We start from the raw sequence: 22,724 nt of genomic DNA on the forward strand, positions 1-22,724 counted from the left end.
GCTGTGTTCACGTAAGCTTTTAATAGGCTTCTGGAGATTTCTAAAAAGTAATACTTTGCAGAGCAAACTTAAGGAGGGAATTGTAGATTGCAGAAGTACAGATAAATAACTCTGAGCAGAGGGCATCAATCAAGGTGGTTAATCATTGTGAGAGATGCTGAGGGGATTTACCCTTTAACAGCTTTTTTCCGTAGTGGTAGTGTTACTGACTGACTTGCTTTTGTTTTTTGCTAGAGGATGGTCAAGAGATAAGAAATTTATGATATTGGGATATTTTTTATGCATTGATTATGCAAAAGTTAGCACAACTAAAGAAGCGGAGAGTGAAAAAAAAATAATTAAATTAATCTTGTCTTATAAATGAAGTTACCCTTTTCTGAAAAAAAAATAACTGGTTCCCCCTACACTTCTGACCCAAAACCTTATGAAGCTCATCTAGCTTTTTCCAGCATGTGCACAAATGTTGTGCAAGTGTTTGCTCACCTTGGCAGATTTCAAAATACCTGGAATTTTGAATTGAACTCAGAGCAAACTAAGTAAAACGAAGTGCTGTGTCAATTGTCTGGGAAGGCACAGGGAATTTTCTTTGTACCTGGGTGTTAATAGGTTCATGATTTAATAGATCTCTGTAGACAAGGAGGGTTTTGTTTTCTTTTGCCCATTTCGTAAAAGCTCAAGTGTGGTGGAAAGCAAATGGTATCTTGGCTGAAGACAATACAGAAATTAAATTTCTGCTATATTAGCATTAGGTAAAAAATACTTCCTATCACGGTATCGATAGATCAATGCTTCCCTGCATTGGTCATCAATATTGATGCATCTAGTCATCAATATCTGTTTGCATATTTTATTGATGGCATAGAAACGATGTAAGCAGTAAGCTGTGATCTCTTTTCACTGGAAGGTCAGATTCATTCTCAGAGCGTATTTGTTAAATAGAGTTCTTTCCAGGAGGTTTACAGGTAATGGTGACAAATCTGGGCTGCAAGCCTCAGTCCATTGCTACTAGATGGTCTACACCCACTGGGGGTGGGGAGAGATCCAGCAGGCGCAAAACGCCAGCTTAGTCTGTACAGGCAAAGGTGGCCCCTAGTGTCCTGCACAGGACACAGGGTACCACACTTCTGCGTGTAAAGTCTGAATTTAACCTGTGTCCTGGATAATAATTCAATGACCTGTTTCGTCTATTTATGACTTCCAGCCAGGCTTTTTGCATGGGTGATCCAGAGTGAAAGACGAGTTGTATTATCGTTCATGCTACTTGACTCTGTGTCATTTATATTTAACTGACTGAGCTGGAATCACAGAGTGGTTGAGGTTGAAAGTGTCCTCTGGAGGTCATCTGGTCCAACCTTCTGCTCAAGCAGTATCACCTAAAGCAGGCTGCTCGGGACCGTGTCCAGCTGGGTTTTGAATATCTCTAAGCATGGTGACTCCACATCCTCTCTAGGCAACCTGTCCAGGGCTTTTCTCGGTTTCGGTGGAGCTTACTGTATTTCAGTTTGTGCCCACTGCTCCTTATCCAGACTCTGGACACTATTGAGAAGACCCAGGCCCCTGTACTTCCTCCCTTCACATTGACGGGATGCAACCAGAGCTGCCTTCAGGCGGAATGTTGCGGTTTAACCCCGGCTGGCAGCCCAGCCCCACGCAGCCGCTCGCTCACTGCCACCCAGAGGGATGGGAAGGAGGATCGGAAAGGCATGTAAAACTCAAGGGTTGAGATGAGAACAATTTCATAGGTAAAGCAAAAGCCACGCACACAAGCAAAGCAAAGCAAGGAATTCATTCCCCACGTCCCACGGGCAGGTGCGTGTTCAGCCATCCCCAGGGCAGCAGGGCTCTGTCATGTGTAACGGTTACTCGGGAAGACAGATACTGAATGTTCCTCCCTTCCTTCTTCTTCCCCCAGTTTATATACTCACCGTGACATCATATGGTATGGAATACCTCTTTGGCTAGCTTGGGTCACCTGTCCTAGCCGTGTCCCCTCCCAGTTTCCCGTGTCCCTCCAGCCCTCTGGCTGGCAGGGCCCAAGAAACCGAAAAGCCCTTGACTTGGTATAAATATTACCCAGCGACAACTAAAAACATCAGTGTGCTATCAACATTGTTCTCACATGAGAGCACTCTACAAAGAGGAAAATTAACTATCCCAGCTCCCACAGTCTGTCTTAATAGAGATGTGGTTAATTGGTAGAAACTTTTTTCAGGGGATTGATTTTCTTTTGTTTCCTAATGCTTGTCCTGCTGTCTTTTTATATTAGATGAGATTTTTCTCATAAACTTAGGTTGAATTGAAATAATAGATTGGCTTGAGAGACTAACTTGGAAACAGTTTTTTTAAAGCTCAATGTAGTCCACGTATACAGAGAAAGTAGAGAAGAGCAGCAAGGGAAAATAGGTAATGATCTTTACCTCCTGGCCCCGCTAAAGCTGGGAGATAGCAATTTGGCCTAGAAGTTATTTGCCTCAACAAGACCTATCATCAGACTTGAGTCTCAACCCTGAGACTGCTTTGAACATCAGCATTAATCCATCAAAGCATGCATTCCGTTTCTTTGGATTTAAATTAGTGAAAGGGGAAATTGAAACGAATGGCACAGTAATAGTGGCTGCATCCATAGGGATGTGAATAAATGTTTGCATTTCTTTTTTTCAGAACGTCAGCTGGAAAGAAATCTCTCCTGATTGAGTCTTTTTAAGTAAAGAAAAGATAAAATGGCGTCCATGTTGCTTAGTCGACAGCTGACCTGTTGCCTGCAGCAAAACTCCAGGCTGCTTGTATTTGGTAAGTGTTTTTTTGTATTTTCTTGCTTTGTATTTGGTAAGTGTTCACTTTACACTAGTGGACAATATTCCAGTTTGAATGTCCTGGGGTTTGTCCAGTGGTGTTTATCTTTCAAAAACTGAAGAATGTGATGTTCTGCATCTTAGCTAATGATGCAGTTGTAGTCAGAATTGGCCCACAAAGGTGCTGTGGGTTGTTTTTAGTTTTTTCTGCAAACAAGAACTCATTTACTTGATAATTTGTTTTGTAAACACACTAACTGAAACAAAGCTCTTCGTCCCTTGAAACTCTGCTCTTACTTCCTGATGCTACCTGGTGCAGAGAACAATCATCCATCAAAATCAGGTGTTTTTTGTCTTTGTGCTATGTGGTGTGACCCTGCCCATCTTCCCTTGTGGAGAGGTTTTGTGTGAGTGACTTGAAGGCCCTTACTGGGGATGTGTGTTTCTGCAAGGAGTTAGCTGTTGTGTGAAATAAAAACCTACTGCACTGCATCAAACTACTTTCTCTACTTTATGTAATTTCACTACTTCTTTTTCTACTGTTTTCTTCTTTCTCTCTACATGTATAATGGCACGTTCTTACTTGGCCCCAGCTGGTAATTTAGCATGTCTGTGTGAATATTAAACCTGCAATCTCTGTGAAATAGAAAAACTAAATTTCTGTTGGCTTTGTTGGACAAAGCAGTGCAGAATCTAAGAACTAGCATCCATTTTGCGTGTTGTTATACTGAACACAGTATCGTTGAATGGCTTTTTCTGTGACTGAGTAAATGCCGAATGTTTCTTCTCCAGCCCTTCTTCTGCAGTGCCACTATGCTGCTTCTGCTCCTGCCAGGCAAACAGTCCATTTGCTCAGAAACTTAAACATGATTGATTTCCTGTTAAATAATACACTTTGGGGAGCAACTGACCTTTGACTAAAGAACACAAAGTCTGGTCTTGTAACTATTGCAAAAGTATTAGGTCAGTGTTTCAGCCTAGGATGCGCTTCTATTTATGGGAGTGACGCACTGATTATCTGCGCTGTGCAAGAGCAGTGATCGTTTGGTCGATAGTGGACAATGGAAACTGCTTGCAGCAAGCAGGCCTTCGTTAGTTGTCAGTCCTTTGAGCTCATCTGTCATCTCAGCATCACTTAATGCTCCCTGTCCCTCCCCATGTCTTGCCGCTTCCGAACTATAAAGACAAATACAGCTGTGTGAGATATTGAGGTCACTGGAGGGCCGATGCACTAACTCACTCTTCTCACCATTGCAGTGAGGGGGCTGTAGATCTTCAGTGAGAAAGGAAAGCAACTCTGCGCTCCATTAATCCATCCTCATTTTCAGAAAACTTGGGAAAGTGGGAAAGCCTGCCAAAATGTAGAAGCAAACAGGGGGCCTTGGCTGCTGGTTGTAGAACAGACCTGCGGCCTTTGGGAGTGAATGGTTTGTGTGTGTGTTGTCCAGAGATTAGAAAAGGTGGAGCAAGAGGAAAGCCCCTCGCCAGAAGACACAGTATCCCGTCCGTTTTTTAGGCTGCAGTATTCTTGACTGACAGAATAGGCAGGAGGCTCTGATGCTTGTAGCAAAAATTGGAGCTTGAGGCGGTTTTCGTGGTGAGCCCCACCTAAGGTTGCAGTGCTGCTGGTCTCTGCTGGCTTTTAGGGGAATGCAGAGGACAGCGGCCGGGAGCTCCCTGCTCCACAGTGCTCTCCTCCAAGGTATTTTTGAGCACTGAAGTTCAGAGCTTTACAGACTAAAAAAGAGACTTGTGCATTACTCCCACAAAAATCCTGCGGTGCCATTTGGTCTGCTAACTTTTTTTCTGTGGTACTGGAATGACAGGGTTTGCAAAGGGGAGGTGGAGGTGGAGAGCAGGAGAAAATACATTGCCTCTTGGTAGAAATCTCTGTCTGTGGGCTGTCGTGCTTCAGTTGTTTGTGTGCATTAAGCACAATAATCTTGAATCTGCCATAAATTTATTTACAAAAGGAGATTTTCTTCATCCTTGATTGTTTCTGATTTTTAAAGCAAATGTGGGAGTTGGCATTGTGCTGGCCCCTCGCATGAAAGAAGCTGGTAACTGACAAAAAAGGGGCATGTGAAAAGGAAGGATGGTGGCAAGTTTGCTTTCACTGCAGTGAAGAAACAGTGAAACTGTTGTAAAACACGTGGGGCCAAAGGTGACTAAGCTTTATACAGATCAGAATATTTTTAGGAAATTTTCTCTTAGTTGTACATGGGGGATAGTGTTTAATTCTAATTAATATGGATTTCAAGGCCTCAATCTTATAAGGAATATGGGATAACAGATAAGCATCTGGTTGGAGAATGTTTTAACTTAACCATTGCTTGTAGTGTTCTCATTACTAGCACAGTACTAGCCCACGGCAAGCTAAGTAGAGAGGGACAATAATGAAAATCATTTAAGTTGGTCAAAATGCAAAAGCTAGGCAAAACATATGAAAGTAATGTGCAACTTAAATATTCCCCAAAAATATGAAGCCCAAGTATTTAGAGTCCTTAACACCTTGCTTAGAAGTGTCTTTATCAGATATGTGTTTATTTTCCTTATGTATTTGACATACTTGATAGTTTGGCCACAAAGATAAAGTTCACTAGAATTTGAAGGGTGACAGAAGAACGGCAGTAGGCTGAGTAGCTAGCCTTATCTTTTTTTACAAAGACTCCTGCATAGTGCTGTAGTATGGTAACAGCTGGGAAATCTGGGAGAGGTGGCTGATGTTGGGGAAATGACAACGTACCTCGGCATTACGCCTTACCTGAAGTGAGTTCTGTTGCTGCTGTCAGCCTGGTGTGCTGCCAGGTGATCACAGCTGATCATCTGAATGTAAATTGTTATTCCACTGTGTGCCAGCTCTGGCTTTATCGGCTGTGGCACTGTGGTGGGAGAGCTGTTTCATTTCCATGCCTTGAAGGCAGGTGGAGATGCAGTTGGTTGTTAGCTGGCAGGGTGCTGTAATTATGAGGACAGTCTGGGACTCCAAAGATCTTAGGTTCAGCTTCTGACTGATAACTTTAAGGGGCTGAATTAGTCTTTGAATCCTGAACTGAAAAGCATGCCAAAAGGTCGGTCTTCTGGTAGCCTTAAGGTAGCATCCATTTGCATCAGTGCGTGCCAGTGCTCTTCTAGGATGCTGACCTGTTCCTAAAGGCCTCCAGCAGTGCAGCTTCTGCAGCCTCCCCAGGCAATCCGCGGTATCAGTGAACTGACCTTACCTTCAAAACTTTTTTCTAATATTTAACCTAAGTTTAAAAACAGGAAAAAAAGCAAATCCTTACTATTTTTACTGTCCTCAAAGGACCTGGAAGCTGGAATGTTTATTTTTTCTTTGCAGCAGCCTCTTACACCTTTGAAACCTATTACCTCCCCTAAGAATTCATAATTTTTTCTCAACTGGTCTCACTACTATTTCAGGCTCTCCTTGCAGGTCCAGTTTTTCTCCTCCAGACTCTGCACTTTTATTGCAGTGCCCAAAATGGACTAACTCTGGCTGAGGCTGTACCTCACCGATCTCAAAGTTTCCTGTCTCTCCACAGAGAGTTTTATCTCACAGGTGTGCTGCAGTGAAATCTGAGAGATGTTCATATTGATTATTGACTTGTCCCCATTACAGTTACTAGAAAGAGGTTAGAAAGCTGTGAGATACACTCTCAGTTCTACTTTTGTCTTCAGTATTAATCTAAGTCTTGCTAAGACTTTTAACTTTTCTTATTCGGTTTGTACGTTAGGAGCTTCCCTAGGAAAGCAGAGAGAGCAACCTGGATACGTGTGAGGCATGTGCGGTGTAAGCAAGGATCAGTTCCCTTCTCTGGATTGTAGAGAACATGGGCTTGAGGTCAGCTTCAGCTGGTGCCCTGGGAACTGGCCATTGGTGGCTCTGGAGTGCAACCTCTCCCTCTGGACTGAGGAAACTTTACTCTTTTGTCTGATCAGACGTTCCCAGAAAAAGCTGAGATACATGAAAATGTTCATATAAACCTCATTTGTTGGAAGGAGGCGCTGCTGCAAGGCTAAGTTTGGACTTCAGCTCTCAGTGTGTTGAGTGAATGTAAGGCCTGTGCTCCGATCTAATTTTCTTGTTCTTCCTGTGCCACAAAGGGTGGCTGTGGCAGTGCTGGCTGTGTTTTCCCACCTGGGTGTTCCTTGTGGCTGTTCATCCTAAAAGATGTCCTGATGAGCTCTGTAGCTGATAGTGTGGTCTGTTGTGCTGCAAATGGTGAAGGATGTTCTGGCTGATTCAGACCATAAGAACTACAAGAAAAGCAGCAGTTGGATGCTCCTGTAACTCTGCTGAAGAGCTGATTTGGGATTATGCTGTGATGGGGAGGGGGAACTGTTCTTGTTCTTTCTTACAGGAGCTTCCACTTCTGTACAGCCTGTTTGGTACTGGATTTTTATTTCGTCTTTGGAGAATCCTGTTCCAATAAAATCTCCAGTGTGTATGTGGGAGTACTGAAACGCAGACAATCTCATGTGGAAGAGCTTCTGATCTTAGAGCGTAACCACTCTGTAAATAGCAATCTCAGTTTTCACAATATTATGCAATAGCGATGTTCGTTTTCCAAACATCTCTAGCTAGCCTGGCCTTTTGCCATTCTGTTTCAAGATCTGTTAGTAACAGATTCTACTTGCAACACCTAAAAGAGGACTTGGGGGAAATCGCAGCCCTCCTACTTTTGGCTGTCAGGGCCTCCACACTCCAAAAATTCTGTCTGGAAAGCGGCTTGATAGACACTGTGGAGTGGAAGTTAAAGGCATGCAAGGGAGACTGCCTTGCTGCACTTGCACAGGGCAGCAGTCCTATGGCTCGTGTAATGTGCCTCTGTGGGGACCAGAGAGCTTTCACTCTGCACTCCTTCCCAGTGAAACGCTTGCATTTCAGAGATCTGGTATGCCAGCAATTACTTTCACCTATCTTCTTTTTTTTTTTTTTTTTTCCCCTTGGGGTAGTTCCTTCTCTTTAATTAGTACATCAATGTAATTTCAGTGCCTCCACTGGAGTTTCTTCCAGGTAATATCCAGTTGTTGTACACTCAGGAGCTGTGTTTATATGAGTGTTATTTGTGGTTAAGCATATCAGAGATTTCTTTCTAGCCCTGTGTTGAACCCAGCTCTTGTTAGCAGAGATTAATTAACTTAGCACGGAGACCTGCTAACAGTAGTGCTCTTTGTAACTACCAACATCACAAAATGTTAAAGGGTGTACTTATATTAATTATGTTGCCATAGCAATGTGGTACTTTCTTAAAAATTGCTGAGACACCTGGTGAGTCATGAGGGTAGCATAGAAGACAAGTTGGAAAATGAGCTTTTCTCTCTGCTAGCAAATTATGACATCCCATTTGATGAAGAGGAAGGATGTAGTAGTTTGCTTATGTTACTCAAATGTTTAGAAAGATTATGGGTGTTGCATAGAGCTTTGAGAAGTCCACAAGAATCTAGAAAAGTAGAATTTAAATTATTGTACGCACCTTCTTTAAATGGGATGGATAGAAAATTCTCTGCAAATTGTTCAGACAATGTGCTCTCTGATAATTAGGTTCATTACTAGTACAGACATTTGTTTTTTGACTTCTGTCATGACGTGAAGAGCCAGCTTTGTTTACCAGGGAGAAGAGGGTACTGTTCTTAGTCATACCAGCTAAATGTAATTTAAGAGCTTTCCTAATGGTTCTTCAGAGGCAGACACTCTGCTGTAGCCCATTACCTGTACACACTTTTAAGATGAGAGCTGAGGTCATGGCATTTGGTCCTGTTCATAAGTTAATGTAACACAAGAAACCCTTTTTCTATTGCAGTCTGATCATAGACCTCAGCAGAAGGTCAGTGGATTGGCTTGGTCCGTTGGCTTAAGAGTGTAACTTCAGTTAAAAGTCTAGGTACTGATTTACATACAGGTTATAGTGTAATATGAATTGAAGAATATTAATTTAAAATTATATTGTTTTTTAAAAAAGATCTGTGAGGATATTTAGGCCAGTAATATATCTTTATTGAGATTCCATCTTTTCAAGAAATTCTAAAATAAAAAAGCTGTACAGCCATCAGGCGTTTTGCATGGTGGAGTCAGAGCAGTACGGGTACATCGGTATCACCAGTGACAGGTTATCATGTGCACATGCTGTCAGTCCATCAGTGACAAAATCATAATAAACATACACACTGTGGAGGTTTGTTGGAGAGTTTCAGCATTTGGGGAAATCTGGGTCTCACTTGACTTTGTGGCATTTTCTGTATTCTAGCTCTGTTATTACAAAAGTAGTGCTGTTACTTCACTGAAGGACCAGCCACCAGGGATTCCTAATTCTTGAAAATACATTGCTTGGACATAATATGAATCTCAGTTTTTATCTGTCCTGTTCTCTACTGTCTTTTGGAGAGGCTAAAGTGCAGTGTTCAAAACCTAGACCTGATGTGCAAACGTCTAAACTCTTAAGTATCAAATTGGAGTAGCCTGAGTTACAGGGTGACTTCAAGGTTCCTATTGCAGGGTAAGTTGATATTAAAAAGTCGAACAGGAATAATTTTGGCTGTGTTGTAAAGTATATTGAGTACCTTCAAGACAAAAATGCCAGTTGAGCAGAGTATGCTGCAGTTTACTAGGGGGTGAAACACTACAGTGAGTGATCTGATTTACTTGCATCGTTAAGAGAATGAGATACTAATACCATGGGTGGGGGGGAAGCAAGAGAGACCAGAGCATGGCCTCTGGGCTGAAATCCTCCTCGAGGCAAAATAAAGCAGACATTGGTGCGGCCATCCGTCACGGTGTCCAAGTGCTTGGAAAAGCCTTTGCGGGAGAGCGCGCTGCCTCCCAGCTCTGTGCTCTGCATGCGGGGCCTTGGGCACCTGAAAGCAAGAGGCAGCGCCCGTGCCCTGCGGTTATTTGTGGACTGGAGGGCAGAGTGCTGCAGAGTATCCAGAGCAAGGGATGCCAAAAAGCTGGTGAGTCTTCATGCAGGGGTGGCCAGACCATCGTTCACCAGGGCTCTGATGTCGGTGCCTTTTGAGAGCGGTCTGAGCTCCAAGTTTTGCCTGTACAATAAGGGCCGCCTGTGAGACTAACGAAACGGGCTGTCTGAAGGGGAGTGGTGCTGTGGCAATAACCCCCTGTTCCTTAAACTCTGCAGCGTTAAGCTGAGCGGGAGTCCTTGGCTGGTAAAAGCTGCGTTGCTTCCTTTCGTCTCATTTCCACGAGCATTTGGACAGGTCCCTGAGCACTGCGGTGGCATTAGGCTTCAAAAGTCTTCAGCCATGTCGCAGCAAGACAGTTCGTGTTCTTGCCGTGAAGATGCTCTTTGATGAGGGGAGCTCTTCACGTGTGAGTGCCAGTGACTTGCACAACCTGCGTGTGCCAATGCAAGTCACGTGGAGACTGAGCTCTTTGCAGGAGCTGGCCATTTAGAGTGTCATTAACTTTTCTGATCAGTGTCACGATTTACTGGAATAAGTGTAAGGGAAGAAAAAGAAGAGTTAAAAGGGGGGGAAGCAGGGGAGCCATGTTTTTGTGTTCTAAAATTCGGGTTCTTTGGTTTATTTTTAACCAACCCTGTGAACAAGTATACATATCTGATGAGTAGTGAAGTGGGCTATTTGGAATAAATCTGTTGACCTTTCTAGAAACGTGTGAGTTTGTGCCAATCATTTATATTATACTCTCAAAGGGAGAAGAACGTCATTAAAAAATAAAAACTTTGAGGATTCACTCCACTTTGGTTTTAGCTTTTTCTATCAAAGACTTTGTTAGTATGTTGAGGTTTTGGTTTTTTGCAAGTTTTGTTCTAGCCTGTATTCTTCATTCTCTACCTGAGGGGAAGAAAAACAACCCCTACTTTTCAAAATCCCTTGATCTGGTAACGCAAGGTATTTTTATTTTATTTATGGCAAACTGCTCTGGCAAATTCAAACCATAGTGTTTGTCTGAGCTAGGAGGCAGAATGGCTGCTTGGCAAGTGTAAGGATCAATAAATCGGTGTAGCTGCTGTTATGCCAACGTTAATAAAATGAGATACTCTGTGGGCTCCTGAAAACAAGTATATCAAATTAAATTTGTATTCATGAATCGGCCTAGAAATCATTTTCTAGTAGAGCCTGATGATGTGTAGCCTCCTTTAGGAGATAACAAGTAAATGAAGGGAACCCTGTCACTTGTGTTGCTCATTTTTTAGATGGCCCTGGTTTGCAGGCTTGAAAATGATTGTGGTTTGGATAAGCTGATCTTGAAGCTATTGTTTTAAAAAATAATGTCTCACAAATTAGCCAACATTACTAATTTGATAAAAATGGCCTTTAAATCAACTGTTCTTCTGGGGAGACCTGTATGTTTTAGTTTTGCTTGGTCAGGCTTTGCTGTGTATGAAAACGTGGCTGTTGATAGCTTCCTGGCTGTCGATAGAGACAAGCTATGCCAATGTGCGTTAGCACAGCACTGCACAGCAAAGTACTGTGTGTTTGTAACTGCTCACGTGTGGCCTTGGCAAGTACCTAGTTCAACGTACCTATGCAAAAGAGGCTGTGGCATGAGCAAAAAGATAATGAAGATGACGATCTACAAAGCAGGCTGACCGGTTTTGGTCTGTCTTTGTCACATAGCCTGGCTGATGGAAGCAACCTCGTGTGGTGATAAACAAGTTAGGACAACAGCAAAATAGTCTCCAAATTAATTTGCGGTTGCACAGCTCTGTAAATATTTGTCATTTTGTAGGGGAGGCTGTGCCCTTTGCAATATCCACAACAGAGCTTTCTTAGAGAAGCATTTATATTTGCGTAACTTAGAATCCTTATCTGTTAAAATATTTCAGATTGTCCTTTAAGGAAGTGGAAGAGGGAGAATGTCATCCATGCCTCACAGGTGATGGCCAGGAAATCTTTGACTGTTAAGTCTCGGGTTTAGAGCCTGGCAGTCGGGCATCTTGCACTTTTGCAGGGCAGGGGTGACTTGCTTGTTAACAGAAGAGGAGATATTTAATCAGTGTCCAAACCAGTGCATTTTTATGAGAACTGAGCTGAAAAGCCTGAGGAAGGCAGTGCGCCTGTGTAAGCTGCTGCCGCGGCTGGGAGGACCCTGGTGTATGGCTGGAGGGGGCACGGCAGCACGGGGCCTGGGGCAGCAGAGCACCGGGCAGGGTGGGGGGGGAGGAAGTGAGGAGGACCACGCCTGTGGGTTATAGTTCACCTGTCTTAAATTCACAGCCGTGTCAAACAATTCCAGGTGTCTGCTGGATTTCCCTGTCTTTCCTGTTACTGCTGACTGCCAAAATGTCCGATGTACTCTGTGCCTTGCCGCTCTTGGTGCTTTCCCCTTTATCACAGCAAGTAGCACCCAGAGCCCGGGGCGACGGAGCGAACAGGACATGGAGGAGGAGAACTGTTTGCAGCTGGTTTGCTGTGATCTCCATCAGGGAAGGAGCAGGGTGCACAAAGGGGTAGTCTGGTCTCTTTTCCCCTTTTAGACTTCATAGTGTGTCTGCTAAATCTGCAGCTTTATTGGCTATGAATTGTGTAGCTTTTGATCTTTTATACGCAGTAGCTTTTTCCCCCCCCAGTGGAGCAGTTGCCATGTGGTCTCCAATTTACATGAACGCTAAACAGAATGACACAAAAATGAAGTGGTGTTGCTGTAACAAAACCTATTAATAGCTTTGCAGAGAGGCACTGACGCATCTCAGATACAAGGACTTGGAATTAAAGCTGAGGAGAAGGATCATCTTTGCAGACTAAGTTTTCTGCAAATGAGCAGTGAATTTAAGTGCTCGGTTAGAGATGCTTTCAAAGAGCTGTGATTTTTCAGATAAAGTTCCTCAAAATCAGGCTTGCTTGAGACATCTCGGGATGACACAAACTAAGGCAAACATGTCTCATCACTGTTGGAAATTTTGGTGGAATGGCTGTATTCAAAACAGTGCTATGCAGTATCACAGTATACCTTCTGTTTTCCTTGATACATTTATTTATCAAAGAGGACCTTGATAAATGGTTCTCCTTGTAAATACATCTATTTATCAAGGATGTATAATTTATTTACATTTTTGTTTTATTTGACAACTATTGTTTCCAAACAAAAACCATTTTTAGTATGTTTCACAAACAAAACCCTGGCAGGGAGAGGTGGTTTTGGGTGGGAGCACAGCGGGGCCAGCGCTGCACCCTGGTGCTTTTCCCGTGCGTGGGTGCTGGCCCGCCTCCCCGCGTGCCCCCGTGCTGGGCTCCTGCTGGACCGGGCTGTGCTGTGTCCCTTTAGCATCTGGCAGTGCTGCGCTGGCGCAGCGGGATGCTGGTGGATGGTGACTTCAGGCTGTGCTGCTGCGTGGCTCTGAACCCCCAGGCAAGGGCTGGTGTCCCCTGGCTCCCAGGCATGAGCCAAGCACTCTGAACGCGGCTCGGCTTTCTGCTGACGAGGAGAGCTAAGGATCTTCGTTTTGGGCTATCCAAATTGCACCATCTTAAAAATGCTTATCCCAGACGAAAAGAAGTTATGCCCTCATCTTTCGGGTGTTGATCTAGTCCAAGTGTGGTACCCCTAAATTAAGCGTAAGACAAAAATGTAATTAAGAGTGTTAGTTCAATTCAACAGTTAACCACAGAGTATAGAGCAAGTTCCTAGTCTCTTGCTGGTCACGTTGGTGTCGGGCTCTGGAGGCTGTGCTTCCTCTGTTGCAGATGTGCAACTCCCACGCCATCCTGTAAATCCCCCTAATGGAACAGGTCCGTACCTGGAATATGTGCTGAACAGAACTGTCTCTGTAACATGAAGTATGCCTAAACCCTGTATTTTGAGACAGTTACTTCAGAAATGGAAGCAAAGCCTGTTGTTGATGAAGCACAGGAGATTTTTGCCTTTTGGTTTCATTAAGGTGTCACAGTTATTATGATTCCTCAGTCACACACGTGGGTAAAGAACAGCAAGGTCAGAGGCAGGATCAGAGGGAAAACTGTCACTGTTGTTGACCCAGATGTCAGAGCTGCACTGCAAGATGCTGGATTCGTGTGATATTTTGAATTTATTTTAAACACAACCACTTGCCTTTCTAAGACAAATCTTTCCCAAATGGTGTTCTTCAAGCTACTGCAGAACATCACAATGGTTTTTACCTGTGGACTCCATCAGGCTTTTCAGTTATTACTGATAGCAGGTGAAACCGTCACTTCATAGGAGTGGGGAATTGACAGCAAATATGCGCAAGGCGTAATGGACAGGCTCAACAACAGAGATGGAAGCAGATATGCTCTTAGTCCTCCTGTCCTTTACAGTAGGATTTGTCTCTTTCTCTAGGGGTGCCTGGTCATCTCACTTATTATTTTTTTTAACTTTTTTTAAAGCCATCTCACTGGTATTAGTTTTATCTTAACGCTTGTCAGAGATGAGATACTTAGTTCACTTTGGACAGTTCAATGTCATTGGTCTTGTCTGTCAAGTGGTCTGTCAGGTAAGGTATGGATATTTATTCTTGAGAGGAGAGCACAGAAAATATGGTCTGTACTCAGGCTTTCATTATTTCTTACAGGACACAGATATATCAGTCAAGCCGCTGCTAAAATTGATGTTGATTTTGATTATGACGGACCTCTAATGAAGACGGAAGTTCCTGGACCACGATCTAGAGTAAGTTCCCAAAGTATAGTAGCTTGTGGGGATTTTTTTCTTTAGCTGTGTTTAACTTGCTAGAAAACAACTTTCATTCCAAACCTTAAATGTGATATGAATAATCATAATTTCACAATAGTCTATGCCCACTTTTATCAAGATGCTGAGAATGAAAAGCTCATGAATAAAATGCCCCTCTCTGAGAGAGAGCTCTCAATCTCAGCTGCTACTTCGCATGTGAAGTAACTGAAAGCAAAAGAGCATCACCTTGATGAAAGGTCTCATCAGGCTTGATTACCTGTGCTCCTGCTGAAAGAGAAACTTAGTTGGTTTTTTTATGATGTGAAGTAATGCTTCAATTTTGAAATGAAGCAAGAGTTTCAGTTTGGACATTGCTTTGCTCCGGCAGAGTCAGTGTTTGTGTGTGCCCTTGTTGTTGTTGTGCTTTTGGTTTTCTGTTTGGTTCTTGTTGTTGTTATTTTTTTTAAAAAAAGGAGCTGTCTTTCTAGAACCAGTGTGCCAGTATCCGTTCTGTGTGTCTCTGGCTTCTCTTCTTTTCTGATTTCTCTCTTGTTTTCTGAGTTCAGTTGATCAATATAAAGAGGCAGCTTTCCCTTTTTTTGAGATTTACAGTTAAACTGTGTTTGCAGCCCATGTGGCTCTGTATGACACAGTTAATGGTTTTGACTGTAATATTTGCAAGGTGTACTATGGATGTTCATGTGGCAAGTAGAGTTGCCTGGTAAGCACATAGGACTGCGAGTTTTGCACATGATTTATGTGATCATAAAAAAGAAACATACATTATTATTCAGTATTTGGTAATTACATACCTGAGACTCTTTGATGTTTTCTTTTTCTACAGGAATTAATGAAGCAGCTGAATGGCATTCAGGTAATTTGTCAAGTTTTCTGAGTTTTGGGGGGTGTTAATACTGTGGTTTCAGAACTTGTTTTAAAATCCTGGGGTTTTATGTTTAATTTCATACCAAAAAAAAGATGAAACACTGACTCTGGGTTTCCATGCTGAGAATATTATGTATGGTGTATATGTGCATTTGAATAAAAACTTCTGTAGCGTATTTTGAATACTACAGAATTATTTTGCTAGGATCAGTGATTTTTCTTTAAATGCTGTATGTGCCTTGCAAGTTGTTATGAACCGGCCAGCAAACACATAGGTATATTTGAGCTTGAGCTTAAAAGTATGTCAACCTAAGTGCATATTGCCTTCCCAAAATGAGCAGTTCCTCAAAGTCTGTGCTTTGTTTCTGTAGAAAAAGTGCATACTTGCCCTTTTAGGGCTATTTCTATAAAGAGGGACTGTTACAGTTAATTCACATGCAGTGAATATAATGTGTCTTTGTATGTTGTTATTAGATATTTTTATCATGTTGTGCCTTTGTACATATACTGCTACTTTTTAAAGCATTGCTTGTTTTTTCCTTTAAGAATGCAGAAGCTGTACACTTTTTTTGCAATTATGAAGAGAGCAGAGGGAACTACCTAGTAGATGTAGATGGCAATCGCATGCTGGATCTCTACTCTCAGATTTCATCCATTCCAATAGGTAGGAGACAGTCATACCAAAACTTTTTGCTTTGTCCTCAAGCTGTTTTCTTATCTCAGCAGCTTCCAGAGAAGTTGGTTGGTTAACTAAAAACACTGAAGCTGACATAATGTACGCCTTGTTGCAGGTACACCTTACTGCTGTATATTGTGTAGTAGGGTTTTTGCATAGCTGAAGAAACTACAGATTGAATACTTACAGCTCCCTTGAAGTACATAGTGGTACCTGGAAGAAGCTCTAGTATTAATCTTATATAGAATATTCAGGTTCCACAGTTTAGGTTGCCTTTGCTTGGATTTGTGTACTTTGTGATTCTGTAATGGTATGTTACGGTTATAAACATTAGCAAACATAACTTAAATATTGTAATGTTAAATTATATGCTTTAGTTAACATTTCTGTCTCAAAAGAACTGAAAAAAAAAGTTGTCTGTGTGGACTCCAGTAGGATGAAACGGGACCAAACACTGAAGTGTGGTACTGAGTGAAAGCAAAGGTGGCACGTCACTTGGGCTGAGGGACCAAACAGTGGACTTACCAAATGCTTGGGAAAGTCAGTTGATTTTTTTGTGAAGCATTTCAAGAAGGAAAAGCAGCAAGGCAGAGATGTAGGCTCCAACTGCAAGTAATATAGGTTTCGGTCGGTGTTCAGTTTGTTTGATCTCCATCCCTAGTTCCTCTCAGTTGCTTTAAAATATATTTCTGCAGAAGCAAAAAGAGCAGAAGCGCTGGGGTAATTAAAAAGGTAGTCAATGCGCTATGTATAGAAAGCGTGATGACTCAACAACATCCCTATAGGCCTCCTTTATTGGCAAACACATGCTAGCAATCTCCAGGTTGTTACCAAATTTTTGGCATCTAAAGGCTTGTAACTGCAATGGGTTTTCAGCTATCCCAGTCTTCTTTGCAAACGGTTAATATTTGTGCTGTCATGTAGCACCTCAGGGGTAAGACAAAGGAGTGCAATGCTTGTATGCCAGTGCTCATCTAACTTAAATGGGATTGGTTTTTCGGTTTCTGGGAAAGGAGGTGCATTTAGTGTTCAAGACCTCCCATTCTTCACACAAGAAATGCTCATTTGGTGGAACTAGTGCATGGTCGTGTAGTCAAAGGGTAGTCAGTGCATACTCCAGAAGATTGAAATTAAGGTTTTAAGACAGTGCACTGAGGCTTTCTGACCTTCTAGTGCTTGATGGTGCAAGCACACCCCTCTTAATATAGCTTTATGTATAAAATATTTAAGTATTAGGGGGAAAATATTTTCTTAATGGGCAGAAAGGGGTAGGGGCTTCTGCAGTTTACTTTTTCTGGTTGATTGAAACTGGCGACATAGATACAGGACTCCACTACCTCTAATTAATCCTTAGCTAAGCCTCCTTCATGTACAGCAATGCCTTCTTGAGGATAAGCTGGATTTTTTTGTCCTAGAGGACATGTTCCTCAGTCGCAAAGGAACTATAGTACAGTGCTTCATACACCTTCTTGATAATGGCTCTATGATATGTAGCAACAATAGTAAATGGAAATTTAATACTTACAGGCTGACCTAAATATAATTGAACATACAGCATTAATTTATTTTCATTAAGTTCTGCTGAATGGCAAGACCGACTATCTGAGGTTGCTAATAACGTCCCTTTTGGTGACAGAGTTAGGTTGTAGACTGGGACACCACAACAAGATCACAAGGTGCTTGCTAGTCATCTGTGCTTATCCCTCTACAAGTAAATCCAATAAAACCTTTTATGAATCTGTCAGGACTCCCCAAGATTTAATAATGATCTGCTACACTAGAATATATTTATCAGCAGAGGTTGAGAGGCAGTAAATGCCTGTGCAGAGAGATAAGAATTATAAAGTATAAAAAAACCCTCTAGGCAAAGATGTTCTGGACTGTTTCTTGCTGAAAAACAAAAATTAAACCAGTCTTTTACCACATGGTTTTTGGGAAGTGGTAGCACAACATACTCCTTTCAACCTGTATCGATTCAGTCTAATAGAGTTAGAAACCCCGTGGAGGCAAACGCAAGAGGGGATTCTATTGATGTGTTTACTAGCAAACATCCTGGAATAGCAAATGAAACAATCTGCTTTTCAGTGCTGGGAAGGTCTGTTTTTATTTGGGCAGATGCAGAGAAGTAGTTTGGTGTTATTGACAGCAGCTTGCTGCTCGGTTCAAGTGTATTCTTTGGGCTTTCTCCATCTCATTATTTTAGCAGCGTCCAGGTTTTTTTCGTTTTGCAGACAGGCACGTTCATGAGCCTGGAGGACATGTACTTTCCTGTCACATTGATCTCGGTACAGAGCAAGAGTGATGAAGCAGGTGCCCTTCTCTTAAGAGCCAGCTCTGACACTTCTTAAAGGAATGTGTTTGAGAGTGGATTCGTAAAGCTACAAACCCTTGCACTGGTCATGGCAATGAAACAAGTTACTGCCTGTTTTCCATCTCAGCCTAGAGCTTTTTTACTTTGTTTACCATATTGTATAACAGATATGTAACCACTTAGTTATTCTGGTGTTAGTTTTACGACTGTGAACCCATGTACCAGTTCAGCATCTTTCTACACGCAGACCTACTCTTTCAGACACAGTCGGGCTTTAAGGATCCGCTCTGCTTTTACTGGGGCCTGTCTGAGGATGCGCCAGAGGAATAGGGAGCGTTAGGAGGAAGGCTGGGCCACTCAGCCTGAAGAAAATGGGAGAGACATCTTGTGTGGGTGGGAAGGGGTAAGTTACGGGCAATAGAAGCCTTGAATATATGTTACGTAAGAGGAGTTGCAAAGATCTCTGCATTCTTCATGCACCTTAGCGCTGGCAATGGAGTTGCATCTTTTTACAGGCAATACCAGAGTTAATTGTTAAGCTTCCTAAGCAATGGTAGCTGTTTATTACAAACTTTTGTAAGGTTTAGTTTGGAGATTTCTGAAACGCTAGATATACTCTTAAAGGTGGTCTCAGCAGCAGCCACAGCTACAGCTCTCAGTGACACAGCTTTCAACTGTGTCGTTCCCTCTAGCCTAACAACAATTCCTCCCATGACAGATGCAATGCAGATTTAGTTGTCAGTGTCCCAAATAGCCACGTGTGTTATCTGCATAATAATTTTAACAGATTCTTTGCAGCATGACACACAGTTAAAACAAGCTGAATATTTCCTTGTTTTGAACTGAAATACTCAAAATGGAATTTACAATTGATTTGTTACTGCAGTAGCCTAATGCTCCGTTGCTAAGACAGTATAATCAGGGCTATTGTCATTCAACTAGAATGAGGAGTTCAGAGGCACGATAAGCTTTCGGAATAAAATTAGTGGTCTGACTTCTTGAGCAGTAGGGAAGATGAGGTTTCCAACTGTTCCTACAAGGGAATATAAAAGATGATGTTTATCTCTCGCTTTGGCATTTCATACATTAGAAATCAGGCTTAAAATGAAATTTTCTTGGCTTCTTCAAAGATTTTTAAAAAATTGTTGGTTTTTTTTAGTAAGATATGTTGGTTTACCTGTAAGCAAGCAGGTTAGAACATCAATGGGTATAAATTAAGCACCTTTATTGTGTTAAACGTTAAAATCCTTAGTATCTTGATGTTTCTGGGTAAAAAGGACAAATTGTTGCATCTTTTTCCAAATAAAAATTTGTCCAAGTAAGGAAAATGAGAAGAAAAACAAAAAGCTGGTCATGAGAGAAAGTGAGAAGTGCAGAATCTCCTTTAATACAAGACAGCGCTTTGTCAAACACGTGTGTTTTACGGTGGTGCACAGCTGAGGTATGTAAATCTGTGACTTAGGAGGAGAGATTTCCAGACAGGTGTCTTGGAATAACTGATGGGATGCGGCAGGTTAGAGACTTGGATGCTCATTAGCCCGTGAGTTTTCGGCGTATGGCTGTCAGTGTAGGCAGCCTCTTCCTTCTGGTAGGATTGTTAGTGATCGTGCATGGATGTCTGCAGCGTGCGGGGGTGGAATGTGAGTCTTCATGCGTACAAATAAGTGTGAGTGTGTATGTGTGTGAAAGCCTAGGTGATGTGAAGGCCAGTACATGCACATCTCGAAACCAAGTTTGGCAGCACCTTGCGCAGAGAGAGTGTTCGGATAGCATTGTAGAGGGTAGGGGCGATGAATGCCATCCAACTGCGGCAGACGTCACGGAGCACTGTCAGGCCATTGGCAAAATTCTGCTGGAGTGCCAGGGCTTATCCCTGCTGGGTCTGCCATAACGTGTGCTCATTGCACGCATCAGCAATGAAAAACTGTCTCCGAGAAAAATACTGCTGTGCTAGTTAAAGTTACCCAGCACCACCCGGCTGTGTCTGCTGAGGGACAAAGAGCCCTTGCTGGTATGTCGTTAGTACCTTATAATGCACTGAAATTACAATTGCTAAATGAGCTTTCTTTGGAAAATTGGTAAATATGTGGATTTTTGCTTGTCTGTTTCTTATGGTCAGCTGCCAAAGACTGGGGAACTGCATGGAAGAAAAGCATAAAGGGAGGAATATATGTTTCTAAGGTATTCTCCAATCGAGAAAAATCCAGTCAGTTAAAAAGCACAGTGAGGGGGGGAAAAGCTCTGTTATTGTGCTGGGAATACTCAGTCTGATATTCACGTGGGGTAAGAACAGCTATGAGACTAGAAATGGAGCACCAGCTACTGTGGATGGACACAGCTGCATGGGAGCTTCCCGCCGCAGAGCAGAGCGACAGAAGCACGTCGGGTGGTCAGTGCTAGTGAGAGCCACCGGGTCGAGCAGAGCAGGTTATGGGGAGCGGGACCGGCAAACAGCCTGCTTCAAGGGGGAGAAACTGGAGACACTTCCCTTACCACAGCTAAAAGGTGACGAAGAGAAACAATGGCTTGTGGGCTGCATTGGTAGAAAGTGATCTCTGTTCTTAATTGAGGAAGAGGAGAGGTTCACATGTTGTAGAGAAACCAAATACGTGTGGGAAACCTAGAAAGGAGAGTGAGCAAGCATTTAATAATGTTGGTCCCACAATACTTGGAAGAAACTGTGATGCTGCAATCAGGCCCTACCAGGCAAAAGATCTGTGTCATGTTCATTTAATAATATATAATAAAATATATTAAAAAATATAATAAAAAAAAATAATAATTTGTGTTCAATTTTTAGCTTTCAGTATGAAAAGATGTTTTGCTATTGCCTGGCATAAAATTTGTACCAAAGTTCCAGATAATATATTCTGTAAAAGAAGAGAGGTTTGTCCTCCTTTTGAAATAAATTCTATTATTAGTAGTTACATACACAAGCTACACCGAAACAGTCAAGCATTAACTTAAGGTTATTCGCTAGGTTACACTTCACATTAGTTTATTGAAACCAGACAGAAATAACTGTTTTCTTTCTTTGTTCTTTTTAATTAGGTTACAGCCATCCCTCTCTGATAAAGCTTCTACAGCAGCCACAGAACTTGGTAAGTGAATTAAAACACTAGGTACTTGAAGGAGTCCTCTCCCTCCTTGTGGCGGTCTTCCTGATAATGAATGCTTAATGAATCAATTTAAAATACGATAAGATCTTGCTTGCTTTATTTCTCGCTAGATGAGAAGAGCTTCATAGTGTTTAAGAATAGACGTCAAAACCTCTGTGACACTTCACAAGAAGTAAACATTGGGTGATGCAAGTACTTGATGTGTCTGCAGCCAGTTTTAAATCACAGTTCAAGCATAGTGTTTCCAATTAACCCTTTTAGCAGTATTCTTGCATGAAGATTTTTGAGCTTGAAAGCAAGCATAAGTCCTTGAGAAAGAGTATATACTTTGAGTATGAAAATAGTGCCCTAAATCTGGAATGCTGTGGGTGATTTGGGTTTGGGTTTTGTTTTCTCTGAGGGGGTGGGCGGGAGGAGGGGGTAGTGGCTCATTCCCATCTCCTAAGTACTGAGTTGACTAAACCCCTGACATGTCCTTGAAATACTAAAATCTTTAGAGCAACAGGATTATTTCAGAACAGAGTAGCTGCTTCTTAAATAAAGTGTCTGCCTATTTCCCCTAACAGTATACTGGTAGTGATTGGAAATAACCTGGATTAAATTACAGTTGTTGTTGAAAGCTGCATTCTATTTCAAGCTTCCTTTTTTCACTGCTTGGACAGAAGTTTTGGATTTTGTGCGTTTTTTAAAATTTGTAACTCTTTTTGGCACAATAACTTACGCATATAGCACATGGATAAACTGAGCTCGCTGGCTTTTGACTGCACATCAGCAGGCATTTGTTGGTTGTACTGTCTTTCATGACTTGGGCCACTGTTTCTGCAAACCAGTAACAGGTGGCTACACTGCCTGCAAGGCTGTGGGCCAGTTGCCTCTCATACCTGCATTCCCCTTCTCAAAAGAGCCTGCTGGCTCACTCAGCAGCGTGTAAATCCTGAGCCAGCATGTCAAAGTGCAGACGTTTGAGTTCCCTGAGCTGATTTGCTTCATGGAGTGCTCATTTCTTCAGAACGAGAAATCCTGCCTTCCCCAGAACTAAAATACTTCAAGGTTTTTTTTAAAATAAGTAAAACACCAGGGCTAGAAATGCTGGAGTTATCAAAGGCAGGTCTGGATATTACAGAAGCACTAATATTTCTAATACTTACAGTAACTTGTCGTCTCCTCAGAAATAATTTTTACAATACCTTCATTATAATGCAGCAGTAGGCAAAGTCGGATGTTAAACAAACAAAAAACCCCAAAAAAACCCAAAACCACCACCACACCAAACAAAACCTCCAAACTAAAAATCCTATTGTCTGGTGACAGTTGCTAATTTGTCCATGGG

General features: G+C 42.2%; 1 protein-coding gene across 2 annotated transcripts in view; it reads left to right on the forward strand.

The window, feature by feature from the left end:
* Nucleotides 1-22,724, forward strand: part of ABAT (4-aminobutyrate aminotransferase) — a 57,482-nt gene that overhangs the window by 20,085 nt on the left and 14,673 nt on the right. For both annotated transcript variants that reach the window (XM_055710107.1, XM_005441525.4), the window contains exons 2-6: nucleotides 2,662-2,790; nucleotides 14,303-14,400; nucleotides 15,248-15,277; nucleotides 15,835-15,952; nucleotides 21,327-21,376. In XM_055710107.1, coding sequence (XP_055566082.1) covers nucleotides 2,721-2,790; nucleotides 14,303-14,400; nucleotides 15,248-15,277; nucleotides 15,835-15,952; nucleotides 21,327-21,376 — 366 coding nt within the window. In that variant the 5' untranslated portion in view covers nucleotides 2,662-2,720. The remainder of the gene's footprint in view (nucleotides 1-2,661; nucleotides 2,791-14,302; nucleotides 14,401-15,247; nucleotides 15,278-15,834; nucleotides 15,953-21,326; nucleotides 21,377-22,724) is intronic.

This window comes from Falco cherrug, chromosome 4, assembly GCF_023634085.1.
Source record: "Falco cherrug isolate bFalChe1 chromosome 4, bFalChe1.pri, whole genome shotgun sequence".
Lineage (NCBI taxonomy): Eukaryota > Metazoa > Chordata > Aves > Falconiformes > Falconidae > Falco > Falco cherrug.